The following is a 27,235-nucleotide window of genomic DNA, read 5'->3' as shown; positions in this document are numbered from 1 at the left end:
TTTTTTGTTTTGTTTTGTTTTTTTTGAGATGGAGTTTCGCTCTTGTTGCCCAGGCTGCAGTGCAATGGTGTGATCTCAGCTCACTGCAACCTCTGCCTCCCAGGTTCAAGTGATTCTCCTGCCTCAGCCTCCTGCATAGCAGGGATTACAGGTGCCTGCCACCATACCCAGCTAATTTTGTATTTTTAGTAGAGATGGGGTTTCATCATGTTGGTCAGGCTGGTCTCAAACTCTGACCTCAAGTGATCCCCCTGCCTTGGCCTCCCAAAGTGCTGGGATTACAAGCGTGAGCCACCCCACCCAGCCGTTAATTTGTTTAATCCTCACAATAACTTCTTGCCCAGGTCCCACCAGTAGGAGGTGGTGGATACAGCAACTTCTGAACCCAGTGTGTTCCATTGTTTCCGCTTGGCATTGGTTAAATCAAGCTACAAGTTTCATCATTGAATAGAACCAAAAAGTAACACTTTGTTTCTTCTGACTTTACAGTGGCTAACTTAACAGTGAATAGAAAAAAAAGAGCAAAAAGTTTTCTAGAGCATTCCTGGTTCTTATAAACTCTTTATTATTTTATTAATATCTGTGTATATAAGATATCATCTATTAACTTATTAATACATGTCCTATCCACCATGCAATGCCATGACTCCAGGGAGGGGGACAGGCAGTTATTGTGCATCTTCTCTGCCTCTGTACCTTTTGCGGCCACTGGCCATTCTTCTGTTACCATTGTTGTCTGCATTTTTAAAGCTGAGAATGCAAACTTACACAGAAAGGAAGTCAGTTCTCCCAGCATCATAAAATAAGTAGCATAAAGGAATCCCATGGCAAACAATAAACATAAGACACATACTTGTTGATGGGTGAAAACTACTAACGAGCACAGCATTTCAGCTCTGATTTCACGTGAGCCTGGCACGATCCATCTCTTCCTTTTGTTTGTGTTGCTAATCAGATTTAACATTTCTACGCCTGCTTTCCGTGGCTGCATGAAAAATTTGAAGAAAACCAGTGGTGTCGTTAGATTGAATGATACTGTGGGAGTAACCAAAAAGTGCTCAGAAGACTGGAAGGTAAGTGAAGGTTCAAAATCTCATGAAGGAGTGCTTCCCAGCCAACCCACCTTCTGTGTCCATTAACACAGCAACTTTTGACTTCTTTCTGGCAGCACACAGTGTTACAGTGAACTGGCTCATATACATTCCCCACGTACTTTCAAGGTGCTGAACCTTTTCAGGTTTGCACATTAAATTTGTAGGAAAGTAGAAATACCAACTAAATACACAAACACAGATGATTGGTGACTTATGCAGAAAGTGTGCTCTTTCTTTTTGAGGCTACATAAATCATGTTAATCAGTTTGGGTAAAGTGAGATAGGGTAAAGTACTGTCTTTCAGCCAAGAAATGATTGCAATGCCAGTAATTTATTCCATGTTTGCATTTCAGCTTGTGCGATCTGCCTCATTCTCCAGAGGCGGACAATTGAGTTTCATTAATTTGGGCTTACCACTTACCGACCACCTCCAGGCCTCATTTGGATTTCAGACCTTCCAACCCAGTGGCATGTTATTAAATCATCAGACACGGGTATGCAATAGTGCATTAATATCAAACAAGATTTAAACCTGACTCAGTTTGATGTTGAAAACAACAGAGAGATTTTGAAAGTAGTGGTGTTGGACATTTTTTCTATCATCACACGGTAAATGCTATTGTATAGTTCAACCATGAAAGTTATTTCACTCTCTAGGGTAGGTTCTAAAAAAAATCAGGTTTAGAAAGTAACATTGTAAGCTGGGCGCGGTGGCTCACGCCTGTAATCCCAGCACTTTGGGAGGCCAAGGTGGGCAGATCACGAGGTCAAGAGATCAAGATCATCCTGTTAACATTGTGAAACCCCATCTCTACTAAAAATACAAAAATTAGCAGAGTGTGGTGGCACGTGCCTGTAATCCCAGGTACTTGGGAGGCTGAGGCAGGAGAATCACTTGAACCTGGGAGGCAGAGGTTGCAGTGAGCCAAGATCACGCCGCTGCATTCCAGCCTGATGTCTCAAAAAAAAAAAAGAAACATTATAATTTACAGAGTTGCATTTGTGTGTCTTCATGGGCTCATTTTTATTCTTTTTAGGTATATTTTATAATAAGAGTTAAGGTAAATTATAATTACTGTAGTTAATAATTTAGCTTAAAGTTTCAGAACTAAGAAAGAAAATTAGAGTGATTCTCTATGATTCCATTTTGATTGCACGAAAGGTAGCTCTCCAGATTGTCTTTTTGCAGCAGCAGCTAGTTGGACAATATTTACATCTGGGGAACTGGAGAAAATAAGATCCTTTGCTCTTTCCTCATATGCAACAGAGCCACATAAATTCTCTTCTACAACAAGATACTGTCTGTAACTTAAGCAGATTTAGCTAGTGTGGTTATGTATACCTGCTTAAGTTATGGATGGTATCTTAAGTTATAGACTGAAATCTCACCAAAGAATCACATCTTGTTGAAAACTGCAGAAATTATACTTAGCAGAAAGAAACAGGAACAAAATTGAAATGACAGGTGTTGAGATTGCACATTTTTAAAATTAATGATTGACAGAAAGAGTCAGATTATCTTGCCAAAATTTAAATCTTCAGAGTTTGACGTGGAGAATTGGACATCCCAGAAATAATGACTAGGAAATAAAAAATTTATAATGTGGAAGAGAAGAAATCATTGTAATATTCTTATATTAAAAATTGAGGAATTAAGTCTTTACTGTAAAATTTATTCAGCAACAAAGTAATCCTGATAGAAATAACTTCAGCAAAATAAAAATAGAAAAATTTAGGCTGAGCATGATGGCTCACACCTGTAATCCCAGCACCTTGGGAGGCCAGGGCAGGAGTATCTCTTAAGCTCAGGGGTCTGAGACCAGCCTAGGGAACATAGTGAGATCCTGTCTCTACAAAAAATTATGACCTTAGCTGGCTGTGGTGATGTACACCTGTGGTCTCAGCCACTCAGGAGGCTGAGGTGGGAGGATTACTTGAGCCTGGGAGGGTGCCACTGTACTCTGGCCTATGCAAGACAGCAAGACTCTTTCTCAAATAATGATAATAAGAAGATAAAATAGAAGAATTTAGAAATGGTTTAACTGTTTTGTATAGTCAATTGAGAAATTAAATTGGCTTAAAGAATGTAGGCCCAAAAATGATTTTGATAAATTCATCAGTGTTGATATAATTTACATAGGATTTTCATATTTATAAACATGGAGTCAAATATGCAAAAAATAAAATCTTTAGAGCACAAAGCAAAGTCAAAGCATTTGAGTCAAAACATCCTGATTGTTTTATACATGGTTTTGATGACGAATTTAGTATGGATACAGGCATAATCCTTAAATGCAAATTAGTTGATGGGTATTTCCTATGATGATTTCAGACAAGTAGCCTGCAGGTCACTCTGGAAGATGGTCACATTGAATTGAGCACCAGAGATAGCAGTGGCCCAATTTTTAAATCTCCACAGACGTATATGGATGGATTACTGCATTATGTATCTGTAATAAGCGACAACTCTGGGTGAGTAGAATAATACTTATATCAGAGCTGTGAGTGAGTTTTACTCTCTTTAGTTTAATGGAATTTTCTGGTGTCTTTCTGCAAAATATTTGTCCTTGATACCAAACTACTTTTCTAATAAATCTTGGCCTTCTTCCTTATTCTATATCAATTTCTCCATTTAAAAAAATCGCCACGTCTGGTGGCTAATTTCTATGATCCCAACAACTAAGGAGGCTGAGGCAGGAGGTTGATTGAGGCCAAGTGTTCAAGACCAGCCTGGGAAACATAGTGAAATCATGTCTCTAAGAAAAAATAAAATGTAAATAAATAAAATTTAAAAATAAATCAATAATTGGATGGATAAATTGTGGCATATTCAAAATGGAATGCTATACAGCAATAAGAAAAAAGGATCTAGAACTATGTATAATGACATGAGTGACCCTCACAAACATAATGTGAAAAACATTCAGTCACACATAAAAGCTCATCCCATATGATTTCCTTTAAACAAAGTTCAAAAATAGGCAAGAACTAATCCATTCCATCAGAATTCAGCATAGAGGGAGGGAGGCTATAGAGTTAAAAGGAACAGGGTTCCTGGGGTACTGCTCTGTTCTGTTTGTCTGGGTGCTGGTAATGTTGGTGTATTTCTGTTGCAAAAATTCATTAAGCTGAACACGTATAGCCTATGCACTTTCTGTACATGTATAGTACTTTCACAAAAATGTCATATGCAAAAGAAAATATGAGAAAAAATTGTAATGCTCTTTAAAAATAAAGGCTAGTTTCACTAGTTATTTTAGATAACAAATATTGAGTCTGGGTTATAGACAGTAAGTTGGCCACATGGCAAGGGCCCTTTTTTCCAGCAGTTCTCACCCCTGATTTGCAATTCTTCCCTTTCAGACTACGGCTTCTCATCGATGACCAGCCTCTGAGAAATAACCAAAGGCTAAAACGCATTTCAGGTTCCGTGCAGTCTCTGCGTCTGGGCGGGAGCAATTTTGAGGGCTGTATCAGCAATGTTTTTGTCCAGAGGTAGGTGATCCTCTTTGTGGGTAACTGATGAGAAGGGTATCTCTTTGGTCCAGTTAACAAAGTCGGCTTTGTCAATGTGTGTGGCACGAGGCTCTCATAGCACAGTCTTTCAAAATGCCATCTTTGGCAAGATACACCCCTTAAAAAACAAACCCACAAAAACTCCTGGGCCCAGCCTCCCTTTGGAGCAGCAGCTTTGGTATGCAACCTTGGAAAAGGCCTAATTAAAATTAACTTCAGATTATGGCCCTGAAAAATAATCACACTGAAATTTTATTGCATTATAATCAGGATTGTGCAATTAGATTTAATCAGCTCTCCACAGTTTTCAAGGCCAAGGAATTGCATGGACCAGTGCTATCCTAGGAAACCAAATCACCACAACATTGAATGTGATATTTAACAGAGAGAGAGTAGGGCTTGGGGCTTCCATGCAAGTGTTTACATATTTTCTTTTAATAAAAAATGATTGTTTTTAGATAAGAGGCAAAATCTTCTCCAGGGTAAGAAGAGGGCCTGGTTCTGGCTATGAACCTCAGGCTGGAACTCTTAGACTACCATGACAGGGAGCCTCCCACCCATCAGGGCTCCATCCTCCTTGGCCAGGGTGAGGCTTAGAGTTCTCATTTCCCTCCTGGTTGATGAAACATTTTCCTTGCACATCTAATTCAGTGACTGGAGCAGGAAGTGGGAGGGATGGGGAAGGCACGGGATGGTTAGCAACAGCTTACTGCCTTAACAAGCTTGCACAAGAATCGGGAGACAAAGCAAATTTGTCTAAGACTTTCCTTCTCGTAGTCAGATAAATCCTTCCATAAATTCCCCTCTGAAGTTTCCTTATGTTTACCATCATTCTGTATCATCTAGTGCCCATCTTCCCCCTCTGTGCATATTTTGCTTTCATATTTCTATATGACACCAATTTCAAAGAAAGTACTATACTATCCCCGCCCTCCCACAATCCCACCACAGTCCCGAGTCAATAAAGATTTCTTGGGCTCCCCACTGGCTTCTAGAGGTGATACTAAAGTAGGAGATGAAAGTTTGCCTAGGAACCATTGCCATAAGAATGTGTAATTTAAAAACATTATTGATACATAATAGTTGTATTAATACATATTTTTGGGGTACATGTGATATTCTGATAAAGGCCTGTAATATGTAATGATCAAATCTGGGTAACTGGAATGTCCTTCATTTCAAACATTTATCATTTCTTTGTATTGGGAACATGCTGAATCTCCTTTAGCTATTTTAAAATATACAATAAATCATCATTAACTAGAGTCACCCTACTGTGCTGCCAAACACTAGATCATATTCCTTCTAACTGCATTTTTGTACCCATTAACCAATCCCTCTTTATCCCCCAAATGTTCAGTTTTTGAAATGAGCTGTCTCTACCAGCGGGTCTTCCTCAACATGTCCAAGTTTGGCAGCATCTTTCATTTCTGCTCTTTTTCCAGGCTATCATTGAGTCCCGAAGTCCTAGATTTGGCCAATAACTCTCTCAAGAGAGATGTGTCCCTGGGAGGCTGCAATTTAAACAAACCACCTTTTCTAATGTTGCTTAAAGGTTCTACCAGGTTTAACAAGACCAAGACTTTCCATATCAACCAGGTAAGTGTCCAAACCTAATCCTGGGTTTCATTCCTCCCTGGAGGATTCCCCTAAGCCTGCCTTGTGAGAGATATTGGGAAAGGGGGTGAGAGATCGCCAATCCATGAAGTGGGATTGATGGGTCATCAACAGCTGAACCACACCAAAATGTCGAAGTGGTTATCTTTTTAGCTTTTATTTTGCATCTTGATGAAAAGTTGGCAAGTTTTGCACTTAGAACAAAACGATGACTTAGGTTTCATAATTTCTGTAGCTGATATCTTGCTCTTTTGACACTTCTTCTGTGTCCCCAGCAGGTCCTGTTTTTCTGTAAAATATAAGGGCCATGCTCCTTTTCCTGCCCACAGAAATTTCCTCTGCTCTGATGCAACTCCTATGAGCAGATACACCCATACATCCAGGCCTTGTCAAAACCAAGGTGGCGGACCCTTGACTGCAGATTAGAAACACCTGGGGAGCTTTAACACCCCAATGCTCAGGCTGCATCTGACCCAATTAAGTCAGATCCTTAAGTTAGTGGGTGTATCAGTAGTTTGTGAAGCTCCTCAGGTGATTCTGATGTACAGCACTGAGAGAAACTGAAAGGAAATGAAACTCCTTATTTGGAGGAGCCGAACATTGTCATGAATTGAACACAGGATCGGGGCTTAAGGAGCCCCTTGCTCTACTCCAGGTCAACAATGTGACTTCCCCAGGTCTGAGGTTACAATTAATATGGTTAATGGATAACATTGGGCACCTCTGATCTGCCAGGCACTGCACTATGCATTCCAAGTGGATTTTCTTACCAAATCCCTCAATAACCTTATGCTGCAGTGCAGAAAGGTAAGCAATTCTGCCCAAGCTCCCACAGGTGGAAGGTGGAGTTGGAGTTCCAACCCAGGAGCCTGTGGCCTCTTGAGAGCTGTGTGCTTGTGTTCAACACACTTTCCACCTAATGTCAACCACATGCTGCTTCTCTACCAATATTTCCCCACTGCACAATGATTTGGGGGAGCATGAACAGATAATACCTAATAAAATAATGTTTTATGCTATTAAGAAGAAATATACTTCATAAATCCAAAAGGGTTGTCATTTTGCCATTACAGGAACATCTTTAGAATTGCCCCATCAGAAATGAAGTCATATATTCATTTTTTCATCGTAAGGCTGAAAGTTATTGAGAGACTGAATTAGCCCAGTGATGGTGAACTGGAGAGAGCAAATGGATTAAAAAGCTATTTATAAGATAGAATATACATGACTCAGACAATAATTGAATTGAGGAGACAAGGGAGAGGCAGGAGTTGAAATAATTCTGAGGCATCCAGTCTGGGTTATTGGATGGATGGAGATGCCCTCTCCATGGAGATAGAAGAAGGACACATATTTGGAGGAAAAGAGAATGAATGGAGTTTGTGGTGTAGTGAGTGACGGGCACCTGCAGGACACCCAGGTGCAGAAATTTGGCAGGAGACAGTCAGGAGTCTCTGCGTGGGCCTCAGCAGATAGGGTGGGACTGGAGCTTTTGATGTGGAAAACATTCACAGATACACTATTTCATTTCCCCTTGTTCTGCATAAGCTCCCAGTTTAGATGGAATAGGACATTAGTCTCTTCCCATTAGCAGAAAGAATACAGCACAGCTTAGTGGTTAAGTACTGGTTAAGTACTCTGGGGTCAGACTTCCTGGGTTTGCATCCAGCTTTACCATGCATTAGGTATGTGACTTTGGATAATTATCAAACCTCTCTGTCTGGGTTTGCATCCAGCTTTACCATGCATTAGGTATGTGACTTTGGATAATTATCAAACCTCTCTGTGGGTCTATTTTCCCTGTGTAAATGAAGTTAAATAATGGTAATGGCTCATGATGTTGATGTGAGGATTAAATGAAGTAATAAATACAAAATACTTATAAAAGTGCCTGGCACGTAGTAAGTATGCGTTAAATGCTAGTTATTATTACCATCCGTGCACACTGATGAAAACCTAAATGAAAGGGTACTACAGGAGTGGTACAGCAGGAATTTTCCTATCATGGAAATCAGGAGGGTTCTTCTGGAGGAGGTGACCAAATTTAGGTGAGTGAATATTGTTGGTGCCTGAGCAGAAGCCCAAAGCTGGAGGCAGGATGTAGCTGGGACTCATAGCTACAAGACACGCTGCATGCATCCTCACCAGACTTCATGCTCTTTCTCTTCCTTCTTACCACACCTCTCTCAGAGATGCAGATCACCTGAGGTCACGAGTTCAAGACCATCCTGGCCAACACGGTGAAACCCCATCTCTACTTAAAATGCCAACCTTACAGTTCAGGAAATTGGGTGTCTAAGAGGTTAAAAAAAAGTTACCAGAGAGCACCCTGCCAGTCAATGGTAGAGTCAGAATTCAAACTTCAGACTTTTAAGCACAAAGAATGTGTTCTTCTCCCAGGCGCTCAGAGCTCAGTGGGGATCTCCATCAGTCAAAGTGAAAGGTAGGGATTCATCTTACTAGTGGTTGGTTCAGAAATGAACATGTAACCCCTCCCTCCTGGCCAGTGAGCTCTGAGAGGAAGTTGAGGGCAGGGCTTCTGATAAAGGATTCCATATTAGCACAAAGAGATACCGGGTAGAAGCCACACTTCTTGTGCCGGACAGTGTAGTGAGGATACGATTCCCAGAAGCACAAGATTCAAGCGTAAGCACAAAGAATGTGCTCTACAGGCCCAGAAAGCTTGGTGAACAGTGGGAAATTTGGTGGAGAAAGAGGACTAGAGAGAGGTAACTTGGAATCACACCCTGGAGCCAGATCAGGCAAGCCTCATATGACCTATGTCAATTGGACATTTGTCTATAGTCAATGTAATGTCATTGAAAGGAGTGCTGTAAGCAGTTGAAAAGATTAAAGATTACTAAGCTGGCAGCAGCTGGTGGAATGGTTTGGTGTAAGAAAGCTCTAGAGCCAAGGAGTCAGATTGGCAAGCTACTGCAGTCATCCCAGCGAAAGAGTCAGGGCTGGCCGGGTGTGGTGGCTCACACCTGTAATCCCAACACTTTGGGAGGCCGAGGTGGGCAGATCACCTGAGGTCATGAGTTCAAGACTACCTGGCCAACATGGTGAAACCCCGTCTCTACTTAAAATACAAAAATTAGCCAGGTGTGGTGGTGACTGAGGCACTTTGGAGGCTGAGGCAGGAGAATTGCTGGAACCAGGGAGGTGGAGGTTGCAGTGAGCTGACATCGCACCACTGCACTCCAGCCTGAGCAACAGAGTGAGACTCCGTCTCAAAAAAAAAAAAAAAAAAGTCAGGGCTGATGTTCAGGGCATAGGCACTAGAATTGAAAAGGAAGAAGTGGAAACAAAAGTATGTCACACAGAAGAAAAGCAGGACATGAGAACTTATTCCATGAAAGAGGCAAGGAAGGCAGGTGTCCGTGATGATCAACATTTTGAGCCTGGATGCCTTAAAGGATGATGATACCATTAAGAGAATTAAGGGAGACTTGGTGGCAAAGGCTGTCAAAACTATTCATCTCGATGCTCATGCTACTGACACACGGAGAAGACTCCCAGAGAGGGAGCAAGGCCCATTGGTGTGAGCCCCAGGCAGGAGCTGGAGCTGGGTTCTAATCTCAATAGGATCAAGGTTTGGCTGTGATTTAAGTAACTCACTTAAGTTTCTGTTGGGTATGGTAGAACATCTCCATTTAGCAATGTGCAAGCATCATGTCAAATGACTGATTTCAGGTTTGCATTCTGAGCGCTGTATCCAGGAACTGGGTCAGGGAGGAAAACCCGCCCCTGAAGGAATGTGAACCTTTCGGGAAGCCTTTAGCTGCTGATTCAGAAAACTCACTGCAAAATTAATGACTTAAATGATAATAATAATCTCACATGGTGAGCCATGCTGGGGTAGGTGAGGCTTGAGGCCTGGTCCATCAGGAGCTGGCTCTGCTTCCTCTTGGCTCCATCCTGCATGCTTCTGGGAATCATATCCTCACTACACTGTCCAGCACAAGCAGCACCGATTCTTCCTGGGTTTCTCTTTGTGCTAATATGGAATCAGAAGCCCCACCTTCAACTTCCTCTCAGGGCTCCTTGGGCAGGAAGGAGGGGTCACATGTTCATTTCTGAACCAACCCGTGGTAAGGTGAATCCCCACCCTTTGCTTTGACTGATGGAGATCCCCACTGAGTTCTGAGCGCCTGGGAGAGGTGCATGAGCAATTCAGAATCTGAGCTCTGCGGTGGAGAAAAGAGGGGCAGGCCTGGGGAATCTCAGTTACTTCCAACAATTTCCTAGTCACATTTAACATTTATTATGGTTGTTTTTCTGCATTAAAGCTCAGTCCTGTTCAAAAGTTCAAAGCCTCATCTAGCATAGGACAGACTTATCTGCATGAGTCAACTCTGATGGAAGTGGGGACAGGATGTGGTCCTCTCCCTTCTTTCTGTCTCCTGCTATCTTGGTCCTTTCACCTGTCCTGCTGTCCAAGTGAATGGTCGTTAGGGGAGGTGGCCGCAGGTTTGCAGCTCCATGTTTCACTGGCAGGCTGTGGGCGTCTCGGTGCTGCTGGCCAAATGCTGGCTCCCTCAAGCGACACTGAGGTTCTTCCGATACTCAGTGGTATCAGAGAGGGGAACCAGGCAGCCACTGGTCCCAGGTTAGCAGCTTTCAGAAAATAACCCAGACTTGTGTAAGATGAGAATAACATGCATGCTCCCCAAAGAAGGAGGGAGAGAACAGGGGGTATTTAGATTCTCCTAAACTTTGTTTCCCCCAAAAGAATGAGCCCCTCTGCCTTCTAGCCCTGTCTTATACCTTCCTGGTGGCAAGATGCTCTCAAATCAAAGCCACACTAGGGCACTGATGGGGATTGCAAGGATCTGGCTTCAGGAAAGGTTAAAGAGCTAAAGAATGAGCTCTCTGTTCTGCCCGCTCCATGCCATGCCAATCAGTGACCCGCAGGAAGGGCTCTCAGTGGAAACTTCCCATCTCCACAGTACCATTTCCCAGGCCTTCTAATGCCCTACTGAATTCATCCCTTAGGATCAATGGTGAAAATTAAGCAATGTGCTTAGCAAGACAAGCATTCTTCACTCTGTCCCCTGATAATTATGTGGTATTGCTCCTCTCCCATGCAGCTGTTGCAAGACACACCAGCAGCCTCCCCAAGGAGCATGAAGGTGTGGCAAGATGCTTGCTCCCCACTTCCGAGGACGCAGGCCAATCATGGAGCCCTCCGGTTTGGAGACATTCCCACCAGCCACTTGCTATTCAAGCTTCCTCAGGAGCTACTGAAATCCAGGTATTATTTAGCTTTCCTGCCCCAGCACCAACTCAGAACCTGATTCTGTGATTACATGCAGGGAGGTCTGGCTGCTATGACACCATGCAGCTGTCTCTAATGAAGGTGGTACTACCATTTTTGTGCAAAGAGGTGCTGGCCTGCACAGGACAGGGAGCGTGATTGCCTGCCATGTGCTCTCCCAACAGCTGGAGGCAAACGTGAGGGTGTACTGCTCTGAGGCTGAAACAATCAGCTCAGCTCTGGTTTAGAATTGATGGTGTTCTAAAAATAAGGCTGACATTTTTTTTCTAAAGCTACTGTTTTATTTCTATGATAAATCACCTTTCTTTTCTTGTATTCTGTAGTGAAAGAAAAATCATTCTTTTTAGGTAGCTGCAGTGCCAGATAGATCATTTTTAGAGAATACATTTGGCCTTTTTGTGCTAACAAGTTGCATCTCTTCTGGGGAGAGGGGAATGAGCAGAAATACGAATTATGTCAGGAAAAAAATAGAAAAACAAGGTTTGTCATTTTCAGGTGATTTGAAGAAGACATAGATTAAAAAGGTGCTGACCATTTCTTCCTGGCTTTTCTACAGAGGCAGAATTGCCCAGAGGTTAAAAGGACCTGGCTCTAAAATCTGGCTTTCAGTCCCCTCCACCACTTACTGGCCGTGTGACCCCAGGCCATGTGCCAGGGCAGCTCCTCTCAGACGGAGACACTCAGATGGGATTAGATGGGCAGGGGATTTATTGTGGAGAAGCCTGTGAAGGATGACCAGGAGGGGATGGGGACAGGGATGGGAGCAGGCAGGAAGAGCCCACAGCTGGCTGTGGGCCTGCAGACACGGAGAGGAGGGGCGCAGGGAGGATAGAGCTGGATAGGAAGGACCTCAGGCTGCAGTGCAGCTGTGAGCAGTCTCAGTCAGGTGTCTGCAGTGCCCCCAAGCAGAGATCACCTCTGAGAATATCCTACTGTTGACCATAAATGGTCTGACTCTAGTACCCCCGAGTGTCACTGAAGACCCAGGGCATGGCAGCTTCTCTTGGAGCATGACTTGATGGCTGCCACAGGCTGTTTAACTTTTCCAAGCCTAAGCTGTCCCTCTATGCCAATTTGCACGTTAGCAAATTGCTACCTCTCTCTGGACCTCAATTTTCCTGTCAGTTCAGTGGGCTTGATGATGCTTTTCCTGCAGGGAGGAGAGGTCATAGCTTGTAAAGAGACTGGCCCTTGAAGCCCACTCAGTAAGCTGTGAGCGTGTATCACAGGCAGAGAGAGGTAGAGGCCAGAGAAAGATTGAATGCTGAGCTCAGAAGGAGAAAGCCTGTGTGGACAGCTCCGTGTCTCCAGCTGCCCCATGGAAAGTCTCATTTTCCCTTATTTTCCAAAACTGTGCTAATAGAAGCTAAGGCAGAGGGAGGGGAGATTGTCCCTCTAGTTACGCCCTCCCCTGGCTACTGGTTGGTGGAGAGACCCCACTCCCCATCCCTGCTCTCTTCGTCAAGCTGACCTTAATGACAATGACCTCCCTCTTTCAAGAAACTGCCCCAGCTCCCCTTTCCCCAGCCTCCCACCTCTGGCCTCCCCCTTGCGGCCTCTCCATCATCTTCTCCCTCCCCTCCCTGGCGGCTTCTCTGTCAGCACATTCAGTGCAGTGAGTTACCAACTTCTGACAGTTCAGCCCCTGTGCCTTCTCCTCCAACATTAAACTGTACATCATAAATGAAAAAGTAACATTTTAAAAGGTAACATTTTTTAAAAAGTTAATCAGTAAATATAATTTTCAACTTATTTTAGCCCCAAATGTTGTAGCAATCAGATGTTTTCAGAAAGTTGTAAGAGTTGGAGGATTCTGTTGTTCTCATTCTGATTGACACTCCGGCAGTGCTCTGACACTCCTTTACAACCGGTGCTGTCACTTACCCCTTTGGTGAATGTATAAAAATGCTCTGTAGCTCTCTGCCCCGTCCTCCCATCCTCCAGCAATGTAGAGTCACAGCTACAGTATCATGTACTGGGATCTGAATCCACTGATGCCTTTTTTGGGGTGTTAGTCAGTTAGTCTTTTATGAATAAAAGTTGCTTTAGGAAATAGTTCTGGAAAGCAAATGTCAAGTCTGATCACCAGGCCCACATATGGAAAGTACTTTCTATTCTGCGGCACATTCTAATATCCTCCCTAACTTGGCTACCCCTCATTCTCCAAACCTCCGCACTAACACAGACACACCAGGAGAAATATTGAGCAGTGTTACCATCTGGTTGTCTTAATTTAACAAATATAGATTTCTCTTTCATTTTGAAGAACATTGCCCTCAAGGAAACTTGCTAATCTGAAGAATAAATGTGCATCTCAGCCTCACAGAATTAAAAAGCAAAGGGAATTAACAGTATAATTTGTTTCTTCCACTTCCAGTTTCTGCCTCCGAATTTTCCATTTACCATTTAATTCAATTCAGTAACTATTTACTGAGTGCCTACTGCATAATAGGCACTGGGGATGCCACTCTGAGTGGATGAACCCAGTTTCTGCCCTCTATCTGCTGTCTGCTTAGACGTTAGCCACAGGAATGGCTGAAGATAGCCGGTTGATATTTGCCTCTCCCACGACCCTTTCATGCACACCTTTATGCATCCCTCTCAGGGCACCCCTGCCCCATAAACCACTTAAGGAATGAAACATCCATCAGTGCATTCCTAGGTCCAGCACGGTGCCTTATGCATCCCCCACACTTGCTAAATACTTGTTGGATGGATGGATGGATGAGTTGAGTTTTCATAAAAAGTAAAGCTTGCTTAGCTGGATGTGCATAGAAGCATAGAACATGTAACCATCATGCAAATGAACACTAACCTGCACTCTGGTTGTTTTTTTTTTTTTTGAGACAGAGTCGCTGTGTTGCCCAGGCTGGAGTGCAGTGGTGTGACCTCGGCTCGCTGCAACCTCTACCTCCCTAGTTCAAGTGATTCTACTGTCTCAACCTCTTGAGTAGCTGGGATTACAGATGCCTGCCACCATGGCTAGCTAATTTTTATATTTTCAGTAGAGACAGGGTTTCCCCATGTTGGCCAGTCTGATCTTGAACTCCTGACCTCAGGTGATCCACCCACCTCGGCCTCCCAAAGTGCTGGGATTACAGGCATGAGCTACCACACCTGGCGCACTCTGCTTTTACTGCATGATATTTGCCTCATTCTTCTTCCCTCATAGGTAGGGTATTAGGGTCTGAGAAATGTAGAGGTGTGTGGGAGAAGGTGGATCTATGCTTCCGTGTCTTTGTATTAAATTTGTCTTACAGAAAGGAAATGTTTCTTTGATGCTTGAATCACATCCTTGTTATTCAAGTTGTCCCCTACTTCTCCTATGACTTCCCTCTCCATGAATACATACAAAACAGAATGCATATTCATTGGGTTTGAAAAGTACAGGCTTCTAAGTGAAATAAGCCAGTCACAAAAGGACAAGTTCTGTACAATTCCTCTTACGTTAGGTACCTTGAGTAGTCATATTCATCAAGACAGAAAGTAGAGTGGTGGTTGGTTATCAGGGGCTGTGGGGAAAGGAAGCCAGGGAGCTATTGTTTAATTGGGTACAAGTTTCAGTTTTGCAAGACGAAAAGAGCTCTCAAGATGGATTGTACAACAATGTGAATGCACTTAACAGTACTGAACTATAACTTAAAAATGATTAAGATGGAAAAATTTATGTTATGTGTATTTTACCATAACTTTTTAAAATGTAGACTTTTTATAAAAGATTCAGTAAGGAAATTATCCAACAAAACCATTAACAGTTGGAATAGAATCACTTTTTAAGGTTCGCAGAGAGGCTGGCCGGGTGCAGTGGCTCATGCCTGTAATCCCAGCACTTTGGGAGGCCGAGGCAGGTAGATCACAAGGTCAGGAGTTCAAGACCAGCCTGGCCAAGATGGTGAAATACGGTCTCTACTAAAAATACAAAAATTAGCTGGGTGTGATGGCAGGTGCCCATAATCCCAGCTACTTGGGAGGCTGAGGCAAAGAATTGCTTGAATCCAGGAGGCAGAGGTTGGAGTGAGCTGAGATCACACCACTGCACTCCAGCCTGGGTAACAGAGTGAAACTCCATCTCAAAAAAAAAAAAAAAGTTCCCAGAGAAACAGCTTATCTAATCAGTACCTACCTTAGCTTGTCCATTTGAAAAATGGGGGTTGGGTGTTTGCTACCCACCCTGTGTCTCCGCTCTGAGATTCGAAGGAACGTTGAATACCTCTATTTCTCTTCATTGCCGCTCTTCACCACAGGTCACAGTTTGCTGTGGACATACAGACAACGTCCTCCAGAGGGCTGGTGTTTCACACGGGCACTAAGAACTCCTTTATGGCTCTTTATCTTTCAAAAGGACATCTGGTCTTTGCACTGGGGACAGACAGGAAAAAACTGAGACTCAAAAGCAAGGAGAAATGCAATGACGGGAAATGGCACACGGTAAGAGCTGGGGCTGTGTCAGTGTCTCCAGTTGGTGCGGAATTCACTGTTGGATTCGCTGAAAATAGGAGTTGCAGCATCTTTCCCAGACACGGAGGCGTGTGGTGGGAGAGCTGTGTGCAGTGGGAGAGCTTGCAGGTGCTGCGTGCCCGGCATCTCAGTACTGGAGGCTGCGGCACATGCCACACATGGCTGTCATCCTAGACAGTAAAGTCAAGATGGACTTTACTGATTGCTTCTTCCATCCCCTCCACCTCTCTCCAGGCGGCCTCATGCCCCTTGCCTACTCTCACTCCTGCCTCCAGGACCATTTCTCCCCCTATGGCCAGTTTCCAGGCCTCCAGGACCCTCTTTGGACCTGGACTGACCCTAGCACCTCACCCCTTGCTTAAAGGCATTCTAGATTCAAAGAAATAACATTTAAGGCAAGAAAGGACCTATTTCTTTGACTAAGGAGGCAACTGAACTTCAGAAAACGTAAGTGACTTGACAAGTTGCATTCACTTAGTCATTCAGCTGCCCTTCTGGAACACATAAGCAGATATTCCTCAATGTAATGTCAGAGATTGGTAAGTGCTTTGGGAAAACACTAGAGCAAGGTAAGAAAAGGACAGAACAGAGACACTGTTTTAGATAAGGCAGTCAAGAAAGCCCAGGTGCAGCAGGTGGCAGTCACATGAGATTATGGGGAGGGGGTTCCAGGCAGAGGGAAGAGGAAGTAACAAGGACCTGGAGGTGGGAATTAGCTGAATGAAAAAACACAAAGTGGTGAGAAATGGAATTAGAGAGGAAGACAGAGCCCAGATCATTTAAGCTTTGAAGGCCAAGCTATGAATTTGGACTTTATTTAAAAGTGTCTGTAAAGCTTTTAAAGAGTCTTAAAACTCTTACATGTACAGATTCATATATTGTTTAATTCTTTAGCTGAGGAGACTGCCAGGGTGGAAGAGTAGCAGCAGGGAGCCCACGTGGTTGCTGTTGCCTTTGCTTGCAGAGGCCGTGGGGTGGTGGGGAGAAGTGACTGCCAGGGATGCATGTGGAAGGTAGAACCACGCGGGCTTGCTGATGGATCACATATAGAGGGTGAGAGGAAGATAGGGGTCCAGATCATGTCCTGTGATTTGGGGCCAGCAATTGGGTCATTAGTGGGCATTTACTGAGATGAAGATGGAAAAGAAGCAGATGTGGTCAAGAGGAGAGCAGTTCAGAGCTGGGGGAGATGCAGAGTTCTGCCATGAACATCTCAGGGCTGCGTGGCCTGTCAGACCTTCAGACCCAGATGTCAGCAGGCAGTAGAGGCTGAAGGTCACAGCTTGGCATTTAAATGGAAGCATCATCAGTGAATAGTCTCACAGCCATGAGATGGCAGAATCCACACCAGACCCCAGGGATTAGAAATTTTAGCAAAGAGTTCAAACACTTGTTCCTCTTATTAGAAGAGAGATGCCCTCCTTCCACCTGCCCCAAGAGGCCTGCCCCGGGTGCCACAACTCCACCACACCCATTTTCCTACCACTGTACACACTGTCTCTGCCCCTTTGTTAATGGGGGGGTTGCCTGTGGATGTGCCTTTAACTGTTTATCTTTTGTGTAAGTTTCCAGATCATTTCTATAATACCTTTTGATTAGTTCACTTCTGAGCAATCGTTTTTTTAGTTCCTCCTTTTTAGCTCAGTTTGTTCAATATTTAACATAATCTCACAAAATGATGGTGATGGTGATAACTGGAGAAAAAAAATTCTCATCTTTTGAAACTGTTTGAAGTAGCAGAAAAACATTGTTTTTAAATTTGGCCACTAATATGTAATAAAATACAACACCAATTGTCAAAGGTAAAAATACAACTCACGGATCTTCCTCACTCTGAAGGTGGTGTTTGGCCATGATGGAGAAAAGGGGCGCTTGGTTGTGGACGGACTGAGGGTCCGGGAGGGAAGTTTGCCCGGAAACTCCGCCGTCAGCATCACAGCGCCAGTTTACCTGGGATCATCTCCGTCGGGGAAACCACAGGTAAATAGTTGTGTTCAGAGCCATGGATAAAAACAATTCACCTCATATTATAGACATAATTATACGTGATATTCAAAATACTCAACATATGAGAATGTCAAAATACTTTAAATGATTTTTAAGGGTCTAATTAATGTTCACAAGCACACAGAGGAGGTGTCCATTTCTTAACCCCAAGTCTTCATTTTTAAGGTGCAGGTTGAGACGCAGACCTTGAAGGGGTGAAGATAGGGCTTGTCTACTGCTTCCTAAACCTGAATCTATTGGCTTCTGCTCCAGGGAATGCAAAAACATAGGTTTTAGGTTATAGACAGAGATTTTTTGGTTAACATAATGTGTTCGAAATTGCGGTAATTTCTGCCACTTTTACCATCTTTGCCATACCCACGTAAAACTTTGGCTTAGGGGTTTTCTCTCCATCAAACTATTTATTTTAAATGTGCTTCAACGGGATCTTTTTATCTCTCTTATAAATGGAAACCTAATATTCTTTACCATAAATAATAGGTAACCATAAGAAATAAACACTTGAAAACCAAACAGTGTTATTAATGTCAAATAGGTCGTGTGACCTATGTGCTCTTTGCCTGGAGAAAAAAAGTGCTTGACACGTAATCAAGAGAGTGTTTAAGACATATTAGCATAGAGCCAAAAGCTGTTCCTTTTCCTCATCCAAACCCTAGAAAGAGAATTGAAGAAAGAATAACTTAATAACTGAAAATGTGTTTTAATGTTATTTAATGTCTAAAGTAACAAAATTATCTCAAAAACCAAACTTGGGAATGCTGGGCAAAGGGAAAGTTGGGACTCCTCTGTCCCCGGAAGAGGGGTGCTTTTCTAGGTTTGTCAAGTTCAAGGCTCTGATAGGGCCACAGCTCCAGGGCTGAGCTCTGTGGGTGCCCTCTCCCTTCCTCTCTCCTACCCCCCACCACAGTGTTCATTGCACCAGGGCTACTTGAGGCAGCCTTGGCACCTGTCTTTCTTGTCCCAGGTTTGCCTTTTCCCCCGACAAAGCTAAGTAAGATGAACCTCTCAACAGTTCAGGTCTGTAAACTGCCCTCCACCTTAATGCAACTTTTGCCCCTTTCCTCCAGACCTGGTGGCATATTCTGGTGTGATGTTTGCTTGCAGTGGGGAAAACAAAAGAGCCCCGGGCTCAAATCTGGGCCTAGAAATGGGCATGATGAAAGCAGGTCTTCTCCACCAGTTTGGATGCTAGCTGCTTAGGCTGACCTAGCCTCAGCCAGGGCTTAGCCTGGCCCACTTGGGTTTTGCACTGGGGTTTGGACCAGAGCTCCAGTGTTATACAATAAAGTATATTTCTTGTACCCCAGCAGGCAATAGAGTATTACTTTGCTTTGTTATATACAGTCACTTTTATATATGGTCATTTTTAAAAACAGGTATATATTATAGTAAAAATACATAACATATCCATTATTTACAATACACATTATATATATATAATCTACACCACATATGAATTGCTAAGGAGGATTCTCATTGTTAATGTTTGCTTTTTCTCAACCTCTGTTCCTATTTTCATCTCAGAGAAATCACAGGTTGGGGCAGGATTTGGGTATTCTTTGGCCTCGGATAAATATTCTTCAAACCATCCTAATCACACTTGGCATCCTAACATCTGGGGCAATTAGTACTACCCCATTTACAATCCTCTTTACAAGCCAAGTTTCTTTTTGCAGCCTTCTTTCAACCTGAGGGTATAACCCATCTCATGGGCCCTCCCACATATCCTTTTCAGGAGCAGGCCACATCCGATCAGTGTCTGCCTCTGAACACCAGCCAGCACTGCAGTCAGCCCTTAGGGATCAGTGCTGGGTTCTGGCCCATCCTGGAGAGTCCTAGCTTTAGGGCACAGCTTTTTCATTGTGTAGCATGACGAATCTTATGAAACAAAAAGTTTCATAGGGAGCCCAGTCAGTAGTTTACTGTTGATGCTGGCGCCATGATGTGAAAATGGTTTCACATCACCATTTGCTCTTTTTTTTTTTGAGATGGAGTCCACTCTGTCACCCAGGCTGGAGTGCAGTGGTGCAATCTCGGCTCATTTCAACCTCCGCCTCCCAAGTTCAAGAGATTCTCCTGCCTCAGCCTCCTGAGTAGCTGGGACTACAGGCGCGCACCACCATGCCCAGCTAATTTTTGTATTTTTAGTAGAGATGGGGTTTTACCATGTTGGCCAGGCTGGCCTCGAACTCCTGAACTCAGGTGATCCACCAGCCTCGGCTTTCCAAAGTGCTGGGATTACAGACATAAGTCACCCCATCCATCCAATATTTTCTCTTAAAGTTACCATGTCCTTATTATCATATCTGTCTTGTAGGATTTCAGAGCCCTAAAGGCATTCATTCTAGAAGGGAGTCTAGGAGTTTTATTCAATGAATCTTAAACTTTCTTGAGAATTTTATGAAATTTACAGTACTTCTCCCCAGGAAAATGCACATGCAGAACACATCTGGTGTATAATATAGGAGATCACAGAACCCCACAAGCCTGTTCCAGGGCCCCAGGAGAGGAGTCCCCTGTTCCAGCCAGCTCTAGGCTGGCATGGGGCTCCATGAAAGTCCACTGACGATGCACACTGTGTCTTATTTTAACTCTGCAGCATTCGTGACTTGGTGGTAGTGTTCTAAGCCCAACAACGTAGGAAGGTTTTTTTGCATTTTATTATTTTTGGAACATTTTGCCCTCTTTATATTTGTCAGCTGCCCTGCATTAAGCTATCACACTGCCTCATGGAAGTCTAAGAAGGGTTTTGTACCTGCAAAGAGATGGTGAAATCTGTGAACTGTAAGGTGGAAATTTCCCTCGTTGCTGCTCCGACTGTGAGGACCAGGGTCAGGTCAACCATCTCTGTTCTTATTCCAGCACAAGCGAGCAATGGGCACTACCCCTGCCCTCCTGCACACACACCACTTGGTTTGGTGGCACCTGCAAACTTTGACCACCCACCCAACATCTGGTGCACAGGTTTTTCTTGGCACTGTGGGCAGAGAGCCAAATACAGCAGCTATTAGAACCTGAGTCTGAAGAACCTGACTCGGAAGCAGGAAGAATGAATTCCGGCCCACCTTCCCCCTTTTGCTGACAAGCTGCAGTGCCCTTCACCTTGGCTACCCATGCCTTTCTTGGCGATGTAGATAATGAGCTTTTTCTTTTTTTCTTGGTTGCAGGCCTTCCCCACAAATAGCTTTGTGGGATGCCTGAAGAATTTTCAGCTGGATTCAAAACCCTTGGATACCCCTTCTTCAAGCTCGGGGGTGTCTTCCTGCCTGGGGGGCCCTTTGGAGAAAGGCATTTATTTCTCTGAAGAAGGAGGTCATGTCATCTTAGGTAAGGAGCAGTTCCATAGAGTTTATGTCTTTGCATCTTAAGAACTATATCCTGGCTGGGCACAGTGGCTCAAGCCTGTAACCCCAGCACTTTGGGAGGCCGAGGCAGGTGGATCACCTGAAGTCAGGAGTTCAAGGCCAGCCTGGCTAACATGGCGAAACCCCGTCTCTACTAAAAAAGTAAATAAATAAAATAAAGTAGCCAGGCTTGGTGGTGGGTGCCTGTAATCCCAGCTACTTGAGAGGCTGAGGCAGCAGAATCACTTGAACCCGGGAGTCAGAGGTTACAGTGAGCTCCACTTCACTCCAGCCTGGGCGACAGAGTGAGACTCTATCGCAAAAAAAAAAAAAAAAAAAAAAAAAAAAGAACTATATCCTGTTTTCTTTCATAGCAGTGCTTTAACTTTTGCTTTGTTTTTCTTTGGAAAGCTCACTCTGTGTTGTTGGGGCCAGAATTTAAGCTTGTTTTCAGCATCCGCCCAAGAAGTCTCACTGGGATCCTGATACACATCGGAAGTCAGCCCGGGAAGCACTTATGTGTTTACATGGAGGCAGGGAAGGTGCGTAGCAGTCTGATGTCATGGGGAGGGTCTGTGGAAACCAGCTTCCACTTCTGGAGGCCACAGTGGGTCAGGTTTATAGTAGAGAATGGGATCCAGTCTTGTATTTAAGAGCCTTGACTTCAGGGCTAACTTACATTTTCCTTTAGCAAGTAATTTTATCATCACGTTTTCTGTTCTTAATTTTTAAAACTGGGAAAACTCGAATAAGTTGGGCTGAATTGCAGCTCCAGCATTTGGTTATATGGCCCTAGGGAAGTTACTTAAGCTCTTTCAGCCTTATCTGTAAAATGTAGATAATAACTCTTACATCTTAAGGCTTTTGTCACGATTATAGAAATTGCCATATACTCAATTCTCATGGATTCCTTTCTCCTTCCTCTCTGTGACCTCATTTGTCCCATCACTCACAGGCCTGAGTCAATATCTTATTTTCCACCACCCAGTTATCTCTTTCCTTCTCAGAGATGTCCCTTTAAAACCAAATTCTTTTAGGAAGACCCTTAGTTGAGGCCTCCACTGAAAGATTGACATAATATGCCATTTTCTTTCATCTCCATCCTTCCACAGTTTATTAAATGTGAAGGGAAAAGAATCCCAGAAGAAAATAAAATGTTTTGGGCTGGGCATAGTGGCTCACGCCTGTAATCCCAGCACTTTGGGAGGCCGAGGCGGGTGAATCACAAGGTCAGGAGATCGAGACCATCCTGGCTAACATGGTGAAACCCCATCTCTACTAAAAAAAAAATACAAAAATTAGCCAGGTGTGGTGGCGCACACCTGTAGTCCCAGCTACTCGGGAGGCTGAGGTAGGAGAATCGCTTAAACCCGGGGGTGGAGGTTGCAGTGAACCAAAATCACACCACTGCACTCCAGCCTGGGTGACAGAGTGATACTCCATCTCAGAAAAGAAAAGAAAAGAAAACGCCCAAAACTCCTAGAACACTTTTTATTGTAGCCTTTCATTAAGTCTAAGTGGGTCTCTGGTAGCTTGCAAGGTGGTTGAGACAATTCTGGTTTTTCAGAGGCGGGACTGGAGAGTCTTTACTGAGAGTCTCCGGGAAGGAATTATTCTCAGGAAAACAAATCAAGACCTGATGACCTTCATAAAAGCAGTGACATTGTTTAGCTCAAAAATTGCCTGTGAATAGGCTGTCCCATCTGGCTAAATGCAAATTAAATGTAAATTATTTATAAATACACTTACTTTAGTCCTCTCATTTCATTCCCCTTGATTTAACCCTTGGAAGATCCTGGAGGAGACCCTGATTTAGAAAGCAGGAATGTGGGATTCTGCACAAAACAGACTGCGTGCCTGGCTCCCACTCCATGCCCAGTGCAAACTCAGTCATTTCGCTTGTTTAATGTCTTGGACGAAAACCCCTCTTTAAATAATGCTTGCATAGAACTATTACAATTGGCTGGCCCTTGCAACAGGCTGTAGGCCTCCACAGTAGCTTTGCCTTCCACATCTCACATATCCTTCCACACAGAGCCGCTGTCACCCTTTAATTGCTAAGGGGATTCCAGTCAGTAACCTTTGTGTTGAACTGATGGGGGTGGGGTTTGGATTAGAGGGAACAGCTCATTGCCATTGGCAACCAGGCTGGGGTCCACCCTGGTTTACAGTTTGCCTGCCTGGAAGGGATGCAGCAGAGAGATCTCTGGAAGCCTTGGACCCCATGTGGTCACCTGCTGCAGAGGTGGAGGAGGGCCAATATCTAACGTGCTCTTAAGCTGTCAGTGGGGCCAGGTTTGGGAAGGGAAGATGGCAGGGGAAGGTCGGCTCCACCTGCCTTTCTGAACGAAATGGGAAAATGCATGTGTGTTCCAGGTCACGGCCTCCATGGAGAGTGGAGCAGGTGGGACCTCGACGTCGGTCACACCAAAGCAGTCTCTGTGTGATGGACAGTGGCACTCGGTGGCAGGTATGATGTTCAGTAGCTGATTGTTCATGCACTAACACAGGCCCCCTTTCCATCTTGACTTGAACATCCCAAAGGCAGCCTCAGCCCCTCCATCCATCCATAGTGCCTGACCAGGGCCAGCCCCCCAGGCTAATGTGTCCATTCTCATCCCCAGCCATGCTTCTGTCACTCATGGTTGCCACCTCCAATTCTCCAGAACTTACCGAATGTTTTATTGTTACTGGTGTTGTTTGTTGTATTTGGGGCCCAGCACACTGATAAGCTATGCCAGTTTTCCAGATAGTATAACATTGTGATTTAGATTTTGGCTCTGAAGTTAGAACAGAGGTCAAATCTTTGTTCCATCCCTTTCCCTGTGTAACCTTGGAAAGTTGCTTAACTGTTCTCTATCTTCAATTTCCTTTTCTGTAAAATGGAGATAAAAATAGGGTATGCCTCTAAGGTTGTAGAAATTCAATGGGATAATGTGTGACAAGTGCTTAGCCCAGTGTCTAATACATACTCAGTGTTCAGTATCTGTTTTTTGTTAAGCCTCATTGTTGGGTTTTTTTTCAACAACCATTTAATATTAATGCAGACTATTTAGACAAACCAATGAGTAGGCAGCAAGCATTTCCTCTCAAAAAGAATCTGTAATTTTATTAGTTACTTGTAGATATCAGAGATCTATGAACCTGTATTGGCTATAAAATACCTGTTTTAAAAACGTGGTCTTTTCTTGGCTAATTTAAAGGTAACTACCTTGCAATTAGCTGAGATCGTTAACGTGGGAGGAATTTTGTGTCGAGGGTCAAAAGCACTGTCTTTGACATCAGCTTTCAGAAGTCAGTGTCTTCATAGAAAGTATGAAGACACTTTGGGAGGCCAAAGCAGGAGGATTGCTTGAGATCATATGAAATCAGCATGGCCTCTGGACACAGGAGACCAGAGCTTGAATCCCACTACTTGGTAACCAAGCCATCTTGTCAGGTTCATCAGTGAGACACATTCTCTTGCCTGGGAAATGGGAAACAATCATTTCTTCTTCACAGATTCATTTGAAGTGTTAAATTCATTCATGTACGTGGAAGCACTACCTGGTATTTAGAAGAAGTTAGTTGAATTTGTATCCAAGCTGACCAAATTCCTGCAAAGAGCACTCCCACAGGACCAGTAGGAAGGAGTTAGAACAAAGTCAATAGTGTAGACATTAGGCAGGGCTCCCCTCCGATGACAGACCTAACCAGCCTCCTTTCCCCAGTCACCATAAAACAACACATCCTACGCCTGGAACTGGACACAGACAGTAGCTTCACAGCTGGACAGATGCCCTTCCTACCTGCCAGCACTCAAGAACCACTACACCTTGGAGGTGTTCCAGGTAACTCTTGTCCTGACTTCTATGAAATGTTGCCCTATGTCAGCTCTGAACATTCGCTTCTTAACCCAACAAATGTGATGCTCCAGCCCATGAGTTTGTAGCAGGGCAAGTCTTGGCTGGACAGTGGAGATGGTGAGGCCCTTTGCACTGGCATGAGGCGAAAGGCAATTGCTAGAAAGGAGCACTTGTCAGGGAAGCCCTGGCCTCATTACTGCTGTTTCCCCATGTCCCAAACCTGTAAATTTTCTTTTTTCAGATGGAGTCTGACTCTGTCACCCCGGCTGGAGTGCAATGGCACAATCTTGGTTCACTGCAACCTCCGCCTCCTGGGTTCAAGTGGTTCTCCTGCCACAGCCTCCCAAGTAGCCAGAACTACAGGCACACGCTACCACGCCCAGCTAATTTTTGTATTTTTAGTAGATATGGGGTTTCACCATGTTGGCTAGACTGGTCTCAAACTCCTGACCTCAGGTGATCCTCCCACCTTGGTCTCCCAGAGTGCTGAGATTACAGGCATGAGCCACCATGCCCAACCCAAGCCTGTAATTTATAAGCCTCTCTTAAGAGGTTGCATTAACCTAGAAGCATGATATCAGCAAAGGGTCAGGAAAGGGGCTAAAAAACTGGTCTCTGTCCTCTCCAGGCATTTAGTTTTACTGGTGAGTTATTAAGCTTTTGCAGGCCAGACTAGGAGAATCAGGCAGGCTGAAATGGAGTCAAGCTCAAGACTGGAATGTTGCCCAGGAAGAGCCTTTTCATTCTTCATTGTTTTCTGTTCCTCCAAATACACTGTAGTCTGGTTGTTAATTTTATAGGTCTTTCATTACCCATAAAAAGCACCCGTTTAGAGCTATTGATTTGGGCTGTGGATTCTCCTCTGAAGAACTTGAAGAGTAGCCTCATTGCTGATTTATCACAGCAGGTGGAGTGTCAGATGCCTGCCTGAAGTGGAGAGGGCTGGGTGGGCTGAGATACAGGGTTACGTTAGCTTTCTCCACTAAGACTATCTTTTGCCTGGCACGGTGGCTCACACCTGTAATCCCAGAGCTTTGGGAGGCTGAGGCAGGAGGTTCACTTGAGGCCAGGAGTTCAAGACCAGCCTGGGCAACATAGTGAGACCCCCCTCATCTCTACAAAAACATTAAACATTAGCCCAGGGTGGTGGCCCACACCTTTAGTCCTGGCTACTTGGCAGACTGAGGTGGGAGGATTGAGTGAACCCAGGAATTCCAGGTTTACAGAGAGCTGTGATCGCAACGCTGTACTCCAGCCTGGGTAACAGAGCAAGACCCTGTCTAAAAAAAAAAAAAAAGACTAAAATCCAAGGAATATTCCCTGGACAATATGAATTATTCACTGAATGCCTCTCTACTTTCTCTTTCAGCCAATTTGATGACACTGAGGCTCCCTGTGTGGAAATCATTCTTTGGCTGTCTGAGGAATATTCATGTCAACCACATCCCTGTCCCTGTCACTGAAGCCCTGGAAGTCCAGGGGCCTGTCAGTCTGAATGGCTGTCCTGACCAGTAACCCAAACCTATTTCACAGCAAGGAAATTCACCTTCAAAAGCACTGATTACCGAACGCACCTCCCTCCCCAGCTCGAGATCGTGCTTCACTCAAGACACCAACCAGACAGGTTTAATAGCAAATCTAATTTTGAATTCTGACCATGGATACCCATCACTTTGGCATTCAGTGATACCTGTGTATTTTATATCAAAATCCCGTTTCTTGAAGATAAAAAATTGTTATTCAAATACGCACAGAATGTTTTTGGTAATATTAATTTCCACTAAAAATTAAATGTCTTTTAAGAAATATTCTTTCTACTTGTGAAAAAATTAAATATATTTTAAAGCACTTTAAGAATCTGAAACTTTCATATCTGTTAAAGGATTATAATTTATGGGATTAAAACATGCAGTGTAGTCTTTAAATTATGATGTTTTATTAGCATAAAACCAATGGTTTGATGGCCATTGTTAATTCTTCAGCACCTGATGTGTTACCTACAGCATAGTCTTCTCCATATAATCACTGAGCATATACTGATAAGGTTTTTGTGTGTGCTCAGTATTGCAACTA

At 43.9% G+C, this 27,235-nt stretch overlaps 1 protein-coding gene across 3 annotated transcripts in view; it reads left to right on the top strand.

Moving 5' to 3' along the window:
- The window catches only part of LAMA3 (laminin subunit alpha 3), a 90,603-nt gene extending 63,596 nt beyond the window's left edge, over nt 1-27,007 (top strand). For all 3 annotated transcript variants that reach the window (XM_064379328.1, XM_012445048.3, XM_012445049.3), the window contains 13 exons: nt 956-1,073; nt 1,448-1,588; nt 3,427-3,566; nt 4,458-4,589; nt 6,056-6,209; nt 11,321-11,484; nt 15,753-15,936; nt 17,806-17,946; nt 21,141-21,300; nt 21,729-21,859; nt 23,694-23,787; nt 25,028-25,147; nt 26,532-27,007. In XM_064379328.1, the coding sequence (XP_064235398.1) occupies nt 956-1,073; nt 1,448-1,588; nt 3,427-3,566; nt 4,458-4,589; nt 6,056-6,209; nt 11,321-11,484; nt 15,753-15,936; nt 17,806-17,946; nt 21,141-21,300; nt 21,729-21,859; nt 23,694-23,787; nt 25,028-25,147; nt 26,532-26,677 (1,825 nt within the window). In that variant the 3' untranslated portion in view covers nt 26,678-27,007. The remainder of the gene's footprint in view (nt 1-955; nt 1,074-1,447; nt 1,589-3,426; nt 3,567-4,457; nt 4,590-6,055; nt 6,210-11,320; nt 11,485-15,752; nt 15,937-17,805; nt 17,947-21,140; nt 21,301-21,728; nt 21,860-23,693; nt 23,788-25,027; nt 25,148-26,531) is intronic.
- Nucleotides 27,008-27,235: the final 228 nt, after the last annotated feature.

Source organism: Aotus nancymaae, unplaced genomic scaffold (assembly GCF_030222135.1).
Source record: "Aotus nancymaae isolate 86718 unplaced genomic scaffold, 86718_ANA_hifiasm-v0.15.2.pri h1tg000020l, whole genome shotgun sequence".
Classification (NCBI taxonomy): Eukaryota; Metazoa; Chordata; class Mammalia; order Primates; family Aotidae; genus Aotus; species Aotus nancymaae.
Note: the sequence above shows the minus strand (reverse complement) of the source record. Positions and strands in the feature narration are given on the sequence as shown.